Source organism: Borostomias antarcticus (genome assembly GCF_949987555.1).
Source record: "Borostomias antarcticus genome assembly, chromosome: 13".
NCBI lineage: Eukaryota > Metazoa > Chordata > Actinopteri > Stomiiformes > Stomiidae > Borostomias > Borostomias antarcticus.
Genome location: NC_140246.1, coordinates 3,005,396 through 3,026,693, shown reverse-complemented (window position 1 = coordinate 3,026,693; position 21,298 = coordinate 3,005,396). Strand labels below are relative to the sequence as shown.

Genomic DNA, 21,298 nt, shown 5'->3' with positions numbered 1-21,298 from the left:
GGAAAACATTTTTAGTGTTGAAAACTCCACTGATGCAGTCCCTGGCAGCATGGAATGGTAGACTAAATACTTTAAACGGGTGCTAGAGTCTAAAATGTACCACTCTGAGAACAAAGGTAATGGAAAATATAATTAGAGTTCAGAAATGAATAATGGCCCCTAGAATGTGATTGCAACTCTTGAGATGAGTTCTGCAGCAAAACATTTACAGCATGAGGTTAATGTATGTCCCAAACCACTTGTTCTAGAAAACTGTGCTTGTTATACAACACATGGAGCTAATTATGAGAAATTCTGTGAAAGTTAACTTACTTAAGTTATCTTACAGCATGCACTCTTGTGTGTGTGTGTGTGTGACAGAAAAGCTTCAAATTATTGTGTTAATGTGTTTGTGTGACTGTGTGTATGTATGTATGTGTGTGTGTGTGCGTGTGTGTGTGACAGAAAAGCTTCAAATTATTGTGTTAATGTGTTTGTGTGACTGTGTATGTATGTATGTGTGTGTGTGTGTGTGTGTGTGTGTGTGTGTGTGTGTGTGTGTGTGTGTGCGTGTGTGTGTGTGTGAGACTGTAAGTATGTCTCAACCCTTCACCTTTCTGTAAGGCAGTGCTATCTATCTAAAGGCATTCTAATCATGGTCTTCAGCAGTAGGAGAATGCTAGGTGTTTGTTACATTGTGCTGATGTCAGCTTTGATGCTAGCAGATGTCAATGGCTACGATGCTAGCTAGCCAAACCAGATGATAATCACCACAGTCTAGGCTGCTGGTCTGGAGATGCCTGCATGGTTCAATCTCAGCTGTGAAAAGAATAGGTCTTTGAAGTTAACTGAGCCCACCATCAACAGCTGTGCTTTTACCAAGCTCCAACGACCTTTCACCAAGCTCAAAGACCTGCCTTTCACCAAGCTCAAAGACCTGCCTTTCACCAAGCTCAAAGACCTGCCTTTTACCAAACTCCAAAGAGCTGTCTTTTACCAAGCTCAAAGACCTGTCTTTTACTAAGCTGAAAGACCTATCTTTTACCAAGCTCTTCCATGAGAGAAGAGAAAAGAATAGCAGGACACTCCACCCAGAGAGAGGCTCTTATGGGGGGTCCGTAGTAGCCCCTTCAACACACACACACACACACACACACACACACACACACACACACACACACACACACACACACACACACACACAGACCAGATTCTTCAGTGATTCTTCAGTCTTAAATGCACCTGAACTTTCAGCTCTGCCAGTGACATAGAAATGACTGACAAAGCAAACAAAAGCTGCGGAAACCATCATAAAAACGTTCTCCCCAAGATGGCTGATCACTGGCTCAGTCAGCTGGTATTCGATAACTACTGCTAAGCCTCTCTTTTCCCTTAGATGGAATCTTCTTTCTTTCTTTCTTTCTTTCTTTCTTTCTTTCTTTCTTTCTTTCTTTCTTTCTTTCTTTCTTTCGTTTCTCTTTCTTTCTTTCTTTCTTTCTTACAGCAATGTCCTATTTTCAATGCAAACACATTGTAGTATTGGCAACACCTACAGTATGTAGATACAGCAACGTTACCGTAAAGTCTAAGGAGGGTAAGTTCGACCATAGATGGATGTTGTCACAACATTGCCTGATGGTAATGTTGCAACTTACCAAACTACAACTTATGTGCAACGTTGCTGCAACCCACTGTGTTAGTAGGGCTGTGTGTGTGTGTGTATGTGTGTGTGTGTGTGTGAGAGAGAGAGAGAGAGAGAGAGAGAGAGAGAGAGAGAGAGCGAGAGAGACAAACATTCACAAAGAATAAGTAAGGGATAATGTATAGCCAGCCGGTCAATCAAAAAATAAGAGCGCGACAGTGCGTTCACTTTTGTAACACACTGAAGGGCTCTACTTTCTCGATAATGACCGGCTGGCCATACTTTATCAGGCTTATTACACAGCTTATTACCAACAACATTAAAACTAATAGTTACAGTTATAGTTTTTTAGAGTTTGTGTTTTCTCCCCGTGTTCGCAAGAGTGTCCCCCATAAAGAACCCAATACGAAGAACAGGCAGAAGAACAGATCACTCGGGTCGGTCCCTGGGCGCAGCTCATGCACGTCTGCTCCCAGCCGCCCTTGGGGGGAAGGACGACGGGGTGGGCTAAGAGCAGAACAGGCATTTCATCAGCGAGTGTTCCTTGTGTCGGCTAAACAGGAAGATAAACATGCACATCCCCTCGCCAAAAAGGGCATGTGCTGAGCCAAAGATGCACCAAACCGTGACAAGGAACAAAAAAACGCTCGCACACTGCTGGTCTCACGTATCAAAGGTATCAAAAGATATAATTTATTGCACCAAGCACTTGTTTTTTTTTGTTCCCTGTGTCGTCCATTACCACACAAGGTTAAGTGCACTAGCATGCTGTGTGACAAATAAAGCATTATTTTTCTTTTTTTATACAGTGATCAAATCAATGAGATGTGTTGTAGTTTGAGTGTGAAACACGTGCATGCTCTCCTTTGTGGACATCTGGCAAAGCCTCGGCGTGGACAGAGAAAGACGACGAGGACGCTTTCTCACCAGCGTTGACTCAAGCGCTGCCGTTCAATCGGAAATGAAGTTTCGAGTCAGCGAATCTGCTTCTGACAGGCTCCTAATACATAAGCATGTCTTAGCGTGGTTTCCACGCTCCACTCTGCCGGCCCGGCCCAGATGAAAACCCCATAACCCCACTCTCTCTTCAGAAGTGAAATATGTATCTTGTCTGTTCCACAGAACCAGTGGTTTGGTTTGAGCGGCTGAATTATGCATTGTTCCTGCTTTGTGACTACTGAACACATTTGAATGTCTCTGGCTGGTCAGATCAAAACAGCCTCATTAAAATGTATGAGGGAGTATGAGAGAGAGACAGAGAGATATATAGAGAGAGGCAGAGAGAGATGGAAGGAGGAGGTAGAAAGAAGAGAAAGATGGAGAAGACATGGGGGAGAGATGAAGGAGGGGGAGCTAGGAAGAGAAAGAAAGAACAAGAACAAACAAGAAAGAACGAACAAGAAAGAAAACAAGAAAGAATGAACAAGAAAGAATGAAAAAGAACGAACGAACACGAACGAACGAACAAAAGAAAGAAAGAGAAATAATTTAATATCTACCCATAGGGCCTCAATGTAAGGAATCAAGAGTATCATAAACGGAGAAAAAAATAACAAAACCTATAGAGCTTGGGAAAATGTAGTCCCAGACACGACCATCTTGTTTCTACACAGGTGTATCTATTTGTCTGATTGGCTCTACTGCATAGAATCCTATGCAATCAGAGAATAGATACATCTGTGAAGAAACAAGATGGTTGTGTCTGGGACTACATTTTCCCAAGCCCTATAGGCCTATTGGGGTAATAATGAATAACCATCACCTTCAGCTTGTATAAACTGGATTTTGTCAGCTGAAGTCATATCAAACATGTTGAATGTAGAGAGAGATCATTCCTCTAGGAATGGCTCAATACTAACTCACAGCAAAAATACATAACACTCAAAAATACAAATCTTGCCACAACATACTGAAACTCAATATTGAGATGAAACACTGATTCTGTCCAGAGCCTGGCCTAGTCACTAACAAGTGTTGGCAGGGCGGAGGACCCAGAGCTCATATTTGGGCATAATTGCTGCTAGAGTGAACTCTGAGAGCAGGAGGGGCGATACGGAGCACAGTGAGTCACACTGAGGAGAGGCGTTGGGAGCTAGGCTAACAGGACCATGGCTTCGCTCATCTTAGGGTGTGGCTGATGGCGTGGCTCCATTATCGGGCCAGATTGCTTTTAACTTCTGGAAGGTACTTGGATCTACAGACTGAACTAGAATTTACTAAGCATTATTTCTTACTCTAATGCTAAGTGCTAGTCTTCAGTGTTTTTGAGAAGCTGCTTTGATAGTCGGTTCTATTATGAGTTAGTTTCTGCCTGAGCTAGACTAATTGCCCTGGTGACTGCCCTAAGGGAGTGGCCTACTTAACTCAGGATATACTAACAGCACAGACCCAGGCCATCTCCAGATTGCTTTTAACTTCTGGAAGGGACTTGGATCTACAACTTCAACAGGAAGTGGAATGGGGCAGAATGTTCTGGGGGTTGTAGTTCTTCAGAGAGGCTAACTACAGCTGGCATGTGTGGTTGGGTTTGAGTGACAGGCGAGATGGGCTGGGACACCACTGTTTTAGGAGAAGCCAGCAGGATGAACGGCTTGTCGTCTTGTCAGCTCATCGATGGAGCGAGCACACACAAGGCAGTCAGATCTTCAGGGTCGAGGAAAGAAGAAAGATTTCGCCAATAACAGGAGCCTGATTCACAGAGCTTCAAAGACAACAATCCCGTCTGTTTAACCCAGCCTTTCAACTGCGATTTATTGGGAAGCTGAAGGACCAGCTGTATAGATTGAAAGAATGGTTTGTCCACAGTGCTAGGTGGACTGAGTCTGTCTTCTCAGTGCTAGGTGGACTGAGTCTGTCTTCTCACTGCTAGGTGGACTGAGTCTGTCTTCTCAGTGCTAGGTGGACTGAGTCTGTCTTCTCACTGCTAGGTGGACTGAGTCTTTCTTAGTGCTAGGTGGACTGAGTCTGTCTTCTCAGTGCTAGGTGGACTGAGTCCGTCTTCTCAGTGCTAGGTGGACTGAGTCTTTCTTAGTGCTAGGTGGACTGAGTCTGTCTTCTCAGTGCTAGGTGGACTGAGTCTGTCTTCTCAGTGCTAGGTGGACTGAGTCTGTCTTCTCAGTGCTAGGTGGACTGAGTCTGTCTTCTCAGTGCTAGGTGGACTGAGTCTTTCTTCTCAGTGCTAGGTGGACTGAGTCTTTCTTCTCAGTGCTAGGTGGACTGAGTCTTTCTTAGTGCTAGATGGACTGAGTCTGTCTTCTCAGTGCTAGGTGGACTGAGTCTGTCTTCTCAGTGCTAGGTGGACTGAGTCTTTCTTCTCAGTGCTAGGTGGACTGAGTCTGTCTTCTCAGTGCTAGTGGACTGAGTCTTTCTCAGTGCTAGATGGACTGAGTCTTTCTTCTCAGTGCTAGTGGACCGAGTCTGTCTTCTCAGTGCTAGTGGACTGAGTCTGTCTTCTCAGTGCTAGGTGGACTGAGTCTGTCTTCTCAGTGCTAGTGGACTGAGTCTGTCTTCTCAGTGCTAGGTGGACTGAGTCTGTCTTCTCAGTGCTAGTGGACTGAGTCTGTCTTCTCAGTGCTAGGTGGACTGAGTCTTTCTTAGTGCTAGGTGGACTGAGTCTGTCTTCTTAGTGCTAGGTGGACCGAGTCTGTCTTCTCAGTGCTAGGTGGACTGAGTCTGTCTTCTTAGTGCTAGGTGGACTGAGTCTGTCTTCTCACTGCTAGGTGGACTGAGTCTGTCTTCTCAGTGATAGGTGGACTGAGTCTTTCTTAGTGCTAGGTGGACTGAGTCTGTCTTCTCAGTGCTAGTGGACTGAGTCTGTCTTCTCAGTGCTAGGTGGACTGAGTCTTTCTTCTCACTGCTAGGTGGACTGAGTCTGTCTTCTCAGTGCTAGTGGACTGAGTCTGTCTTCTCAGTGCTAGGTGGACTGAGTCTTTCTTCTCAGTGCTAGGTGGACTGAGTCTGTCTTCTCAGTGCTAGGTGGACTGAGTCTTTCTTAGTGCTAGGTGGACTGAGTCTGTCTTCTCAGTGCTAGGTGGACTGAGAGTAAGGCTTTAGCATGGTTTGTCCACAGTGCTTGGTGGTGTGAATGAAATTCAAGTCTCACCAAAGTGTTTTGTTTTCCTACTTGACTGTTGTTCTAACTTTGTAGTTCGTTCTCATAGATCAGTCTGTTAAAACTACAAATTCTTCCTGTGTGACATCACTTCCCTGTCCTCTTCATCCTGAAACTATGTCACTTCCTTTTTCACGTTATAACCTATCTACCTTGTCCCCATCTGACTCACTCGAGCCCGGATTCACTTCCTGTGGTCGAGTCCGACTTGCAAATCTTAACATAGAATAAAACTATTGTCTTTGTTTGAAACCAGCTTGAACGACCACTCAGCGTGTTCTTTGAAATCTAATCTAAACCAAGTAAGATTTTTCCTTTACAGTGGACTGAGTACGGCTGTACCACAGATGACTGTTCTGTAACACAACCAGGCTGTTGATTATCAGTGAGGTAGAAGTGAGTGTCGCCGGTCCCTCCCTACCATCTGGGATTTTCTCCAAATAGCATATCATCATCTCTTTCTATCTCTCATTAACTCTCCGCTGTCTCTCTTGCTCCTCTCTTTCTCTCTTGCCTCTTTTTTTCTCCTCCCTCTCTTTCTCTTCTCCTCTCCCTCTCTCCGTTGTCACCTCAGATGTAGATCGGGATCACGAATGAAGGAGCGCCTCCCAACCACAGCGGTAGTCCGTCCTCCCTCCCTCAGCACTATTTCCGGAAGTGTCTTGGGTGTCTGCTCACTGTTCCTCTGACAGCTAATTCTGTTATGGGGGGAATAAACATCCATCTGTGTCTTATCTCGGCAAACACAGCCGTAGAAACACCAGACGCCTTCGCGATCGATCGTCATCGTTGTGTAACACTGCAGCAGAGAGCCTACAAGACAATCATATGCAAGGATGAGGCATTGGTGGCTGTTTTTAATCCAGAATTATCCGGAGATGACAACTGTAGTCGGGAGTTTGTAAACGTGTGTCTTGAATTCTAATCCCACCATTGATGTATGTACAGTACTGTACAGTATACAGTACCACCGTATGTAGGCTACAGTGACAAAATACAAGACACAGCTGGACACTTATAAATTTAATATACAGTTCTGGTGATAAAGTAATTTTTTTGATAATCAAAGGGGACAGTTTTGGCTATATAAAAAGCTATTATAGAAATCAGTAACTAGACTTACAATTGTGTGCTTATGACATCTTCTGGTATCAAATACAGACACATTTTGCTCAGAGTGAAGAAGACACAAAGATACAAACGTCTTTAACCCATTTACAAGATTCACTTCATCAAAGAGTTTGAATGACATTACTAAACAGTCACTGATAATAAGTTACTCCCAGTACAATGTAGAGATAAGAGATTTACCCTCTAGCAGGGCACAACAGATAGATAGATAGATAGATAGATAGATAGATAGATAGATAGATAGATAGATAGATAGATAGATAGATAGATAGATAGAGAGAGAGAGAGAGAGAGAGAGAGAGAGAGATAGAGAGAGAGAGAGAGAGAGAGAGAGGGAGAGAGAGAGAGAAAAGAGAGAGAGAGAGAGAAAAGAGAAAACAGAGAAAGTTGTTTGGCAGTGGAGACTCGTATGTAATCCATCGCAATACAATGCCAGTCTATTAATGGGCATACAAAGATAACATAGTTACATTACGTTGGTAAAGTATGTATATCCTTCCTTCAGTGGTGCACCGGAGAGTGTAGAATACAGTATGTACAGTACCACCTGGCATGTGTGTGAGGTGTACCACCCGATGTGTGTGTGGCGTGAGTACGTCAGTCCAGTCCAGTCCAGTCCAGTCTGTAGCCTGATCTGGTCCAGTGTTTAGCCCAAGCCCATCCCAGCCAACCTCAGCCTACTATAGTCTCTGTGCCCGAGATGCCTTCCTGCAGAAGAGCCAGGAAAACACAGCACTGCCTACAGAGGCCTGCGCGGCCATTTACGGAGCGTCAGGAGAAGGCTCGACTGTCAGCCAGCCGTCCAGGCAGCCACACCCACCGCCAGTCACTCTGTAGGCCCCGCCTCCTCTGCCAGAGTGTCGCATCTGCTGCATCGCAGTTGATCCTCTCTGCTGGCCATGTGACTAGCTAAACGACGAGGAGCTGACCGATGGGGGTGCGGGGGGGTTAGGATAAAGGACAGCCCTCCGATAGTGATGATGATTTTCCCAAGGGTATGTCCCAAATGTGACAAAAATGGGAATGTGTGGGCAAGGCCCCCTTTAGCTGTTTGAAACAGGCCCCCAAATTCCTTAGTCTATGCCTGTGTCAGATATTCAGACCTTTAGTAGACTGTAACAGGAGAGTCTTCTTCAGCCAAAAGTATGTCGGCTCATGCTGTATTATAGTGGTTGTGTGGTGGTTGTGTAGTGGTTGTGTGGTGGTTGTGTAGTGGTTGTGTGGTAGTTGTGTGGTGGTTGTGTAGTTGTGTTGTGCAGTCCTCAAGATGGCACTCTAAGGTTCAAGACAAGTGTGTGGTGATGTCACAGTATGGGCCTGGGTGTGTGTAGCTGGAACTGGGGGTGTACAGTAGGTATAGAGACCTAGTATTAACACACACGCACACTGCAGGTAAACAGTAGTTAGTGCGTGTTTAAATGTGTGTAGTTGTGTAGTAGTGTGTATTCCCCTACACAGCGTGACCTGAGGGTTGGTAGTGTGTATTTGTACAGTTGAACAGTTGTTCCCAGTGTTACCCTGCTGCTGGTGTGTGTAGCTGTTGAATTGTACTGTCAAAGTGTAGCTGTGTGTACCTGTCCTGTCCTAGCAGTGTGTGTGAGTGTGTGTGTGTGATTGTGCGGTCAGCAGTGCGACCCGGCGGGTGTGTAGTTGCTGAGCTCCCGCCGGATGGTGCTGAACGGCGACAGCTCCAGCTCCAGCTCCGTGGTGCACTCGTGCTCGTTGTCGTCGCTGGCGCCCGCCGAGGAGTGGGCGTGGCCACAGCAGCAGCAGCAGCAGCAGTCCAGGAAGGCGCGGCCCAGCGGGCGACACAGCAGCAGCAGGAGGGCGGGCGTGACCGCCGCGCGGCAAAACAGCAGCAGCTGCGACAGGAGATGGAGCACTGCCATGGTCCGCTCGGGCACGCCGGCCGCCATGTAGGCCGACACGATGTTGCAGATGTTCTCGGGCACCACGCAGGCGCCGTAGACGATGGCGAGCGTCACCACGGCGCAGTTCATCTGGCTCTCCAGGCGGATCTGCTTCCGGTTGCCGCGCACGCCGGCGACCTGCTCGGCGCGGCGGATCTTCCGCGCCGTCACCAGCGAGCAGCCGATGGTGAAGAGCGTGGGCAGGCAGAAGTAGCAGCCGAAGCACCACCAGAGCCGCGCGCCCTGGTAGGTCAGGCCCAGCACGTACAGCGTGTCGGGCAGCGAGGTGGAGATGCGCACCACGCAGCGCTGGGCTGGGGGCTCGTCCGGGATGCCCTCCCCCGCCGCCTCCCCCTCCTCCGTCACCAGCTGGCGGATCAGGAGCTCGGGGAGGGCGAGCAGCAGGGCGCCCACCCAGATGACGGCCAGCTTGGCGCTGGTGGAGGTGCAGTTCTCGATCATCTCGTAGTACATCTGCACGTTGGTGGCGGCGCGGAAACGGTCGATGCAGAGGGCGCAGAGGGTGAAGGTGGTCACGCCGAGGGACGCCACCTGGAGAGAGAGAGACAGAGAGAGAGAGAGAGAGAGAGAGAGAGAGAGAGAGAGGCAGAGAGAGAGAGAGAGATAGAGAGAGACAGAGCGAGAGAGAGAGAGAGACAGAGAAAGACAGCGAGAGAGAGAGACAGAGATAGAGAGAGACAGAGAGAGAGAGAGAGAGAGACAGAGCGAGAGAGACAAACGTGCACAAATAATAAGTAAAGGATAATGTATAGCCAGCCGGTCAATCAAAAAATAAGAGCGCGACAGTGCGTTCGCTTTTGTAACACACTGAAGGGCTCTATTTTCTCGATAATGACCGGCTGGCCATACTTTATCAGGCTTATTGCACAGCTTATTACCAACAACATTAAAACTAATAGTTACAGTTATAGTTTTTATTGCACCAGCGAAATGGTTCTGTGTGCTTGGGCAATGGATGTTTTCAGAGATTGAACACAACAGGCTACAACAGCCAAACTGTTATTGTTTAAAATGTTCAGCAACTTTAGACAACTTTCAGCCATCGCCCATTGACATCCATTGCCCTTAGCAGCGGTCAATATTACTGAGTTGCCCCTGACGTCGGTCAATAATCGAGAAATAATCCATCAGTAGAATGTGCGACTGTCCAATCAGAATCGAGGATTTCAGAGAGCCATGTAATAAAATGGGGTTAATTCACTCTCAGGGACATCGGTATTGCCAAGTACACAAACATGAGTTGTCCACGTCTCATACAGCTGAAAGCCATATTTCACTAGGTCAGGTAACAGTGGGATGCAGCCTGTCAACAGCTCGTGAGTGATCTGTGGTTACTGCTGCAGCAGCCTCTCAATGACAAGAGACAATGGGGGAATCTTTCCCCCACCATCTAGCACTTTGCTATGGCCTTTCTGTTTCTCTCTATTATTCTGCATCTCTCTCCCACCCACCCATCTTTCTCTCTCCCCCCCATTCATTCTTTCTCTCCCACTCTCTCTTTCATGCTTTCTGCCATCTCTCTCTCTTTCTATTTATGTCTCTCGCTCGCCCACCCTCGAGTGTCTTTCTCTGCCTCCCACTCTCTCTTTCCTGCCCGCCCCCCCCTCCCCTCCCTACCTCCCTCACTTAATTAAGGCTTGCTCCCATATGGCCCCTGTGGAGCTGGGATAAAGTGCTCCAGACCCACCCACATCCTACCGAGAGAGAGGGAGGGAGAAAGAGAGAGAGGGGGGGGGGGGGGGAGGAGAGACAGAGAGGGAGAGAAAGAGAGAGAGGGGGAGATGGAGGGAGGGAGGGAGAGAGAGAGAGAGAGGGGGGGGGGGGAGAGAGAGAGAGAGAGAGAGAGAGGCTTCTGAATCTATGCCAGACCTGCTGTGCTCTGGTCTAATGAATGGAAGCCAGCCACTAGAGGGGCAGAGTACCCCAGTTAGCCTGTAGCACGTCAGTGTAAATGGATTAATAGTCTTCCGTCATCTACAACAATGACTTCCTGTGGTTCTCTCTAAAAGACATACAGCTGGCAAAATGGCCCCTCCACACATCTGCCCCACCCTCCGTCCGTCCGTCCATCCCTGTGTCTGTCTGTCCCTGTATCCGTCCATGTTTCCACCCCTGTGTCTGTCTGTCCCTGTGTGTCTGTCTGTCCCTTTGTCTGTCTGTCTTTGTCTGTCTGTCTTTCTGTCTGTGTCTGTCCTGGCGTTGGCTTCGCTGAGCCTTGACCGACGTCCATCCTGGCACCGCTGTGCAAGCATGGTAAATATCCTACAGCTTGAACACAGGGCTGAAATTGCAGTGGGCCTACACACTGTCGCACACACGCACACATGCACACACGCACACACACACACACACACACACAGGGCTGCTGTAGCATGGAACACTGGGGGCTGTTCTGATCACATCTGCAGTAGGGAGCCGGCTCAGACACAAGTCCAACTTGAGCCAGTCCTAGTGACGGAGCCAGGTTGAAATATGTGTGTGGGTTGAAATGTGTGTGTGCGAGTGTATGTGTGTGCGCGCGTTTGTGTGTGTGTTATCAATGTAGATGTGTGTGTGTGTGAGAGAGAGACGTGTGTGTGTGTGTCAGAGAAAGAGAGAGATGTGTGTGTGAGAGAGAGAGAGAGAGAAAGAGAGAGAGAGAGAGAGAGAGAGAGACGATGTCTTCATAATCATTCACAGGCAATTTGGCTAGGAGAGCGTAGCCCCTGTCATGTTCGATGTTAGCTGGGCCCATGCCGACAGGCTGCCAGCCCACTGTGTTAGTCCCTGGTCTTGTGCTACAGGTGCTAGAGACACTCCCTGGTGCTGGCTTTAACAAAGGCCCATTTAGATCCTGATTGGGGCCATGGGAGCCAGTGACACACAGGCCCAGGCTAATAAGAGGATATTAATGGCGACTGGATGACAGCAAGACTCATTCCGGCCATCTTGGATCCAGAGCTGCTGTCAGGATAATTAGCCTTATCTGCTGATGAATGGGCTAGCCTAGTACTGACACACACACACACGCACACACACACACACATAGACGAGACGTGCGGACATAAACGAGTTAGCAGAGACAAAGGCTATTAGGTTATGGTCTTTCCTCTGTGTGTGTGTGTGTGTGTGTGTGTGTGCGTGACCCATTCCTGACCAGCCCAGACCATAAGTCTGGGGGAAGGAGAGGCCTTGTCACAGGGGTCATCAGTCTGTCTGTGTGTGCATGTGTGTAAGTGCACTGTGTGTGTGCGCGCCTGCGTGAGTGGCTGTATGTGTGTGTGCATGCGTGCAGAGCCATCATTAGTCTAGTGTGTGTGTGTGTGTGTGTGTGTGTGTGTGTTCGTGCGTGGCATCAGTCTTACTCAGAGAAACGCATCATTAAGGACAGACAGAAGGAGGGCTAATGTGGACCTGGGGGACTCTTCTCACGCACGCACGCACGCACGCACGCACACACGCACGCACGCACGCACGCACGCACTTCTTCTCTGGAACATTCATATGAGAACATTATAGCTGCTGTTTTTAACACAGCCCACCATGATAAAGCCATTCCCAAGACAGAGTTATGTTCTAATTTACTGTTCTAATGTATTTAATGTGTATTGACCTTTTTCTACGTTTTTTTTTATTTTGATGCAACTGTGAGACAAAGACAAATTTCCATCTTTAGACCGATAAAGTCAATTACATTTAAATGCTCTTGTCTACAATTGACTATACCATGGATGTATTAAATACTGTTCTCTACTGTAAATCCTATTATGTAGTGTGCTCTACTGTGTAATTCAATATGTTACATTCTAAATACCACTGTCATATCTAAAAACGATTAAGTGGTTCTGAAGCCATAAATATTTGGTTTGGGAATGTGACTTTTCAAAGCGTATAATTTTGTTGTTGTGATGTTGTCAGGAAACACCACGAGCTCATCCCAACACATAGAGATGAACAGGATAATCATCAGCTCACATCCATTATGTAGGAAGACTAATTATATACACTGAATAATTTACATATCTTCCAATTAACGATCACATATTTGCCCATTAGACATGTTGAGTAATGGGGAAGGGAGATGATCTGTCCATAGTGTGTGTGTGTGTGTGTCTGTGGTGTGTGTGCGTGTATCTGTAGTGTGTGTGCGTGTGTCTTTTCTCTGTGGGTTGGTTCTAATCACAGTTAGGTCATGCAGAGATAGATTGGCCCAGGGCAGTGTGTTGTGTGTGTGTGTGTGTGTGTGTGTGTGTGTGTGTGTATGTGTGTGTGCATGTTCGTGTGTGTGGAGAGAAAGATTGGCCCAGGGCAGACCAGTGGAGGGCAGGCCATCCCATCTGGACTCTGAGCACGGCCAACCACGTGCCTGCTTCTGTCTTTGGGTGCGTGTGTGTGGGTGTGTGCGTACGTGCTCACACATAAGAATGAATGTGTGTGTGAGTGTGTCTGATTCAGTGTGTGTGCAATATTCAGTGTGGTTCTTGTGTGTGTGTGTGTGTGTGTGTGTACACAGGAGTGAATGTGTCAGGCTGATGTATGTCTAGTTATTACCACTAATCTCTACACAATGCAGTGTTCCACCTCTACCCTGAGAGGCTCTCAGCAGAACAGCCTACAGCCTACAGCTGACCCAGGATCAGTCTACCTCCACATCCACAGCCAACCCAGGATCAGTCTACCTCCACATCCACAGCTGACCCAGGATCAGTCTACCTCCACATCCACAGCTGACCCAGGATCAGTCTACCTCCACAGCTGACCCAGGATCAGTCTACCTCCACATCCACAGCCAACCCAGGATCAGTCTACCTCCACATCCACAGCTGACCCAGGATCAGTCTACCTCCACAGCTGACCCAGGATCAGTCTACCTCCACATCCACAGCTGACACAGGATCAGTCTACCTCCACAGCTGACCCAGGATCAGTCTACCTCCACATCCACAGCCAACCCAGGATCAGTCTACCTCCACAACTGACCCAGGATCAGTCTTGTTTACCTCCACAGCTGACCCAGGATCAGTCTACCTCCTCAGCTGACCCAGGATCAGTCTACCTCCACAGTTGACCCAGGATCAGTCTAGTTTATCTCCACCTCCACAGCTGACCCTGTATCAATCAGTCTAGTCTACCTCCACAGCTGACCCAGGATCAGTCTACCTCCACAGCTGACCCAGGATCAGTCTAGTTTATCTCCACCTCCACAGCTGACCCTGTATCAATCAGTCTAGTCTACCTCCACAACTGCCCCAGGATCAGTCTACCTCCACAGCTGACCCAGGATCAGTCTAGTTTATCTCCACCTCCACAGCTGACCGTGGATCAATCAGTCTAGTCTACCTCCACAACTGAACCAGGATCAGTCTAGTCTACCTCCACAGCTGACCCAGGATCAGTCTAGTCTACCTCCCCAACTGCCCCAGGATAAGTCTAGTCTACCTCCATCTCCACAACTGATTCAGGATCAGTCTAGTCTACCTCCATCTCCACAACTGATTCAGGATCAGTCTAGTTTACCTCCACCTCCACAACTGAACCAGGATCTTCTGCGCCACCCTGTGGTTATGTTCTTTGATAACAGGCTGAGTTTGACTTTGGACTTGAGCAGAAACAGGGCCAATTTTCGAGCAGAGTTTGAGGATTACTTAATTTATATTTAAATAAGTTTAATAATAATAATAATAATAATAATAATAATAATTAACTATAATTTAAACTTGTGAACTGTGTGTGTGTGTGTGTGTGAGAGTGGGGTTCTGTAAGCAATTTAACAATATTTGGAGCTGTTGAGTGAAAGGATATTTTCGGTTAATCATAAAATCTTGCTAGTTAAAATAGCAGCAGACCAGCTAATCCAGCATGAATTGGTGCATAACCACTAAGTCACCAGAATGCAGGGAATGAAGTAACTGAAGCTTAAACTAAAATAAAAGATGAGAGGGAAACTGTGATAAGGTCCACTTAAAAAAAAATAAAAAAGAACCCACCCCTTCCACAAGACTGGCTGTATCTGTTTGTTTCCAAGGTTGTTCGATTACTGTATGGCTAAGTGTAGTCCTTACTTCAAATATGCCTTCTTAATAGCTGTGGTAGATATGGTTGTATAATGTGTGGGATTGGATGCTATATTATATTGGAATGCACTACATGGAGATGCTTGTTTGTGATACTTTGTGTGTTTAATGCAAAAAAACAAAACAAAAAAAAAAGTAAAAAAAAAAAAAAAAAAGAAAACGACAAATAAAATTAGCAGCACCATGGACTTTTTGTTTGCATTAATGAATCTTGGAGACTATTGCTAACTTTGGTTGACGCTAGACAGTATTTACACTGAGTGCGGAAATCAAATACGGTTTTAGTGATAACTTTATCACAATAAATTGAATCGAAATTTTGCACGTTTTATCACTATACCGGTTATCGTTACATCCTCTTCATGTGTCTCTCCACGGATGCATCTCTGTCATCAAAATGCACATATTACCTCGTCTTAATTTTCTTTTTTCAATGTAACCTCTTCCACCCCCTCCTAATATGTTTAAAGAATTGGATGTAATATGTAGGAATTTTCTTTGGAAAGGAAAACGCCCTTCTATTAATCTCTCTACCTTATTACGCCCTAGGAGGTTAAGTGGCATTGATTTTACTTTCTTTAAATATTATTATTGGGCTTTCCATCTTCCATCAAATGGCCAATCACGCACCAAAAGCGTTTTGAGGCGAGTCAAACTGCCTTGACGCTTCTACTCCGAACTTGTTTACATTTTGGAGCATCAAATGGAGACTAATCAATCTAAATTAAATCAGCTCCCTATCAAAGCTGACGCCTGCAGTGCGCCATAGGAGCGTCAAATGAGGCGAGTAAAATGAAGTGCGTCAATTGACTCTTCCAGTGCGTTTGGGGCGTTAATTAGATGAAACAAGAGGCTGCTTCGAATGCACATTCGAATCAACAAACGCTAGAAGAAAGCTTGAAAAGAAAGAATAAGCTTGCCAGAGACAACACCTCAAACATGAAGAAGGTATAATGTTGTCTCTCTTATTTGTACGGTACTTACTTACAGTAGGCTGTGTTTGTACTGTGCTTGTCTTGTTTGAGATCACTTGAATTTCCCCACAGGGATCAATAAACAATATTCATCTATCTTTCAATCTATCTTTCTATCTATCTATCTATCTATCTATCTATCTATCTATCTATCTATCTAAGGCAATGAATGCCATGGGGTGTGAACAGAGACTGTTTTGTAATGCTGGTCAGAGTGACTGCATTGTCTTTCTTTACCACAGAGTTGAGTTTTCTGTTTTTTTATACTGAGACTGTTTTATAATGCTCTTGACTCAGAGTGACTGGTTAAATTGAATTTATTAATAATTTTGTACAACAAAGAAAGAAAGCTCTTGTTTATTTGGAAAAGAGAGAATAAAAGCTATTAAAGCAGCTTGGATGCAGGCCTTTTTCTCAATGTACAGGAAATTAAATGCTGTTGTGCATGCCCCCCGCCCCCCCCACACACACACAAAATAAGAGAAATCGGATCAGGACAGTATCAGGATCGGCCGATACCCAATATGAAAAGATCGGAATCGGATCGGGACCCCAAAAATTGGGATCGGGACATCCCTACTTGGAATAATCCCCTTCCCTCTCATCCTCTGGTAAACCTTATTCTTATCCTGCTGGTTTTGTTTATTTAATATATAACAAGTTAATCAATCACAATGTCTAACACCTGCCTATTACTATAACCTGGGATACAGATCTACGCAACCTTGGCTTTGATCTAGACTGGCCTAAGATATGGAGTAATGTGTTCACCTCTTCCAAACATGTTGCTCATCAACTGATTAATGTTACATTTACACATAGAGTATATCTTACACCAGTACGCAGACACAAAATGACTCCTTACTAGGAGTGATTTGTGTGACCGTTGCTCTAATTCTGAGTTGGGATTTTTTTTAATGTTTTGGTATTGCACCTCTGTTATTTCCCTTTGGAAAAACATTGTAGACACACTCATCATCATTCTCCACAAACATTTGCCATTATGTCCTGCTCTTGTATTTTTTGGATACAACCCAACTGTCAAAATTTCATGCCTTGAGAAGATAATTATTTTTGCAGCCTCAACAGCTGCTAAAAAAATATACTAAAGAGTTTAGGTTTGAATTTAAAGTTTCTATGATCAGAATATTGTCTGTGTTGTTTTATGATAGGCTACATGTATACTAGAAAAATCTGCCAAGGTCAATGGAGCGAAAATTGAAACCTTGGATATATGGACTAAAGCAATATTGTATACACATGGATTGCTTTGAACATTGCTGACAATGCTGACCTATTTCTGTGTCACCAACATAAACTCTTTTTTTTAAGTATTTTTCATAGGTAATTTTCAGCTTTTGTATCTGTAAGCCTATTTTATGTTGTTTTTATTTTATTTTGTTGTTTCCCCCCTTGTGTTTGTATGTGTGCTTGTGTGTGTGTGTGTGTTGTTCTTGTCTCTGTTTCTATGTGTACTGTGGTAAGCCCCACTTTATGATTTGGACGCTGAAACTATAAAATTAATAAAATAAAATAAAATATTGATAACATAAAAACAAATGCCTTACTGTGTATGACGACACTGTTGACACCATGTATCCATGACATGCCCGCCCTGCAACACTAGTAGTTTCGGGGGGCCTACCACCCCCCCTGAAAAAAAACATTGGTTTGCATGTGTGTGTGTGTGTGTGTGTGTGTGTGTCAGATCAGGCAGTGAGTAATGCGGCCTGCGGCTGGACTTTACTGTCCACTTAACCTAAATTCAGTCACAACAGATCAGATCTGAACACCCAGACACAGACTGCCTGTCTTGAAAATACACAAGGGTCTTGATGCAACGCTGAACCTAAGCATGAATCTTCGCATCCTCACAAGACGCGCGCAGGCACGCACACACACACACATACACACGCACAGTCGCATACACACAGTAGCCAGACAGTCTCTCCCTTGGTTCCCAGCACTAGTGCAGTGCTCAGCAGTCCTGCTGCTCTCAGACAACCTGATACAGGGCAGGTCCCCCCCCCCAACCCCACGGGTACAATAGGATAAGGTTCTGTGAGAATCTGACACGGTCCCCGTGACAATGAACCCACAATGGAAGGGTTGTAAGCACTACGTTCATCCCTCCCTCATCCCTCCCCCGAAACCACGGCAGAGCACAGCCAGCAGCCTGGAGGATGGGCGTGTCGAGTGTGTGTTGTGTGTGTGTGCTGTGTCTGTTGGGTGTTGTGTGTGTGTTGTGTGTGTGTGTGTCCTGTGTGTGTTGTGTGTGTGTGTTGTATGTGTGTGTTGTGAGCTGTGTGTGTGTTGGGTGTGTCCTGTGTGTGTCGTGTGTGTGTGTTGTGTGTGATGTACGTGTGTTGTGTGTGTTGGGTGTCGTGTGTGTGTGTTGCGTGTGTGATGTGTGAGCGCGGCCTAAACGGGGCCGAGCGAAACTGAACGTGTCCTCATTTCAACAGCACCTCGCCTACTATAAATCATCCCTATATGAAGATACGTATGTGAAACAGGCTCATTAAGTTCATTCAAATGGGGGGAAATGCAGAATAGAATAACTACATAAAATACCTCAACGTAGGGGACGATTTTACAGGTGAAATCCCCGAGTAGCCATGACTTGGTCAGCTCGTGGAAGATGACCAGCGGCAGACAGAAGAAGATCAGCGCAAAGTCCCACACCGCCAGGTTGGCGAGGAGCGAGTTGGAGATGCTCTTCATGTAGTAGTTTTGGCACACGATGCACAGGATGGCGATGTTGCCGGCCACCCCCGCCAAGAAGATGGCGGCGGAGACGCACGTGATGGCGTACGCGCCGTAGGTCTCGCCGGTCACCGGGTAGAACGGGTTCCTGATCTCGTTCCCGAAGTCCTGCGTGTTGGGTGGGGTCATCGGCGTGGCGTCCCACGGGTTCTCCTCGCGGAAGGTGAACAGCTCGTTTCTCCTGGTGAAGAGTTCCGGGGGGAGGTCGGTGGCGGTGAGGGCCTCCGCGGGCCGGGGGATCGGCTCCCAGGGTGGGAGAGGGGCGTCTGCTAGAGTCTGAAAATGTGTTGGAGGCATTGAGCTTTTGTTCAACTTTTTTCTACCCCCCTTAAGCTTTTTCTTCTCGTCTTTTGTGCCTCTCCTGCGCCTGTCGCTCTCGCTGCTCTCCCCCCCGGGGCCCATTGAAGGGGGCTTAGGCGTATTGTATCCACCTGGCGTCCCCCCTACAGCGGCGGGATTCTCGCTATTCAACTTTCCTCTTTTGCGGTGGTGACGCGCGTCCCTGCGCACGGCGGGGTCCGAGGACGCCGCTGTCCAGTGCGAGTGGTGTTTGTATCCGAGCCGTCGCGTTTCGCCCATAATCATCCGTGCCATTTTCACAGGAGTGGAGTTGAATCTCGTGTGGAGCCTGTCCCCGGAGAACGCACCTGTGGCGTGGCCGTCCCTGTACGTGCGGTTAACAGGCCCCCGGGCGGGTTCTTTAGTTCGTATGTCGCCATTGTTTCTGAGAGACAGGACATATACATTCCCAAGTAGCACACACGTCCTTAGCAGCAGAATCCGCATGGTCCAGATCGTTTAGCGCAATATATATATATATAGACAGGCTATATCATCAGAAAAGCTAAGGTAAACTGCCATTCAGTCTACACCCATACTGTCAGCAATAAACAACTCACAGCCTCAACGAGAATCCCGAACGTCGCATATTATATGCAAACTTGTCGCCGACATCCAAATGCATGTGTCACGGATGTGGTTTCCCGGCCAGCTGTTGGCTCTCCACCTCCGCAGTTTGGTACCGTACGGAAAGTGGATGATCTGTATTTTCAAACGAGGCAGCCCTCAAAGTCCCCATCCGAGGTAGCCTACACGGTGGAAAGTAATTTCACTGCCGCGACGATACTGTTGCATCTCCATCACAACAAACCCGGAGTTTCCCCGGCGACTGCGGCCGAGCGGCCAGCGCTGTCTGTAGGGGGGGGTGTGGTGTGAGCTGGGCTGGGCTGGGTCGGCTGGTTCGGCTCAGACCGGAGGCTGTGCGGTACGCTACCGTTTGTAGGCAGCAAGGGAGAGGCGCGGCTCCAGCGGGATCTCTCTCTCTCTCTCTCTCTGTCTTTCTCTCTCTCCGTCCCCTCGCCCGTGGTGCTCCGCGGTGGGCAGGGCGTCTCGGAGAGGAGCTGGAGGAAAATGGACTCCCCTGTTGGCTAACCCTGATCTGTCACTCCGCATCCGTCAGGGCAAGCCTGCAGACTGTACCACTGCTGGCCGCCCGCCAGCCACGCCCGACGCGGTAATACATCTATTATCATCGGTAATTACGCCCAGCGCTGTCGCACAGACACACGGGGCTGACGCCGCGTCGACTCTCCGCTGGAGGATATTCGGCTGAAACTAAAACTAATCTTGATTCTGTTTTTCCAGCCTAACGCGAGTTTGGGTGTGGAGCTGCAGTGTTGCAGTCCAGCTTGGCCCGCACACACATGACTCAGGACGTGATTTATGTGGTCTTTTCTTGGCAGGAATGTGAGTGGCATCCCCCTATGAGGATATGATAAGAATTAGACAGATTACGAGGCAGATTATGTGATGATATATCTATAACTCTTAATAGTGATGCCAGAGGCAAATACGGGAAAAATAGAATCCGCACATAGACACGCGCCCCTGAACATTTATGTCCACCTCAGTCAGCAGTGACGTTTCGGGGGCAAAGCCATTCTTCACACAACAGCGCAAGCAACCGTCCACCTTCCAAAAACTCACATTAGGCTCGCCTGAGTGTGCATATGATTGATTAGTCACAGATTAAGTCAACATTTACCAGATGCATACTAAAAGTTGCACAATACAGTTCCCAGAAAATACACATTATATACGCACAAACACACACACACACTCTCTCTCTCTCACACGCACGCACGTTGATTTCTACTCGACTCTCTTTCTACTCTATTCTGCACTCTCCTGCTCTTCTTTATCTGGTTCTGTTCATCTTAGAACGGAAGTGACGTCAGGCTGATTAACTACAGTGCTGCTGCAGCTGTCTTGTAAATCCAACAGAACACATTGTTTGACAGATGGAGGAGATGGAGCATAACCGCATACCAGGTCTAAAGAAGAGTGGGTGGATGATGTGGATTTGGTAACATTTTAGAGTCGGAACCTATAGCCTGCACTACTATTACGTATATTACCCTGAGCGATACTCAGAATGATATTATGGTTGACAGTATTGACCATGTCGTCTATAAGTACTGTGTTTCCATTATGCATCAGTACGGTCAGGTGATCAATAATACAAGAGGTCTTCAGCCAGAGGTAATGAAATGGCCACATTAGCTGTAGAGTTCAGTCTGTAGACCACACACACACACACAGGTCGCCCAGCTCGATGCATGCATACACACACACGCACACACACACACAGACACACACACACACACAGACACGCACACACTCATGCACACACATTTCAACAATTTATGTCC

General features: G+C 46.9%; 1 protein-coding gene across 1 annotated transcript; it reads right to left on the bottom strand.

The window, feature by feature from the left end:
• Window positions 1-8,485: 8,485 nt before the first annotated feature.
• Window positions 8,486-19,373, bottom strand: gpr37b (G protein-coupled receptor 37b; the record flags this gene model as incomplete). Its single annotated transcript, XM_084447687.1, has 2 exons — window positions 8,486-9,325; window positions 18,396-19,373. The coding sequence occupies 2 exons, from the start codon at window positions 19,371-19,373 to the stop codon at window positions 8,486-8,488; spliced, it is 1,818 nt and encodes a 605-aa protein (XP_084303813.1).
• Between the last annotated feature and the right edge of the window lie 1,925 nt (window positions 19,374-21,298).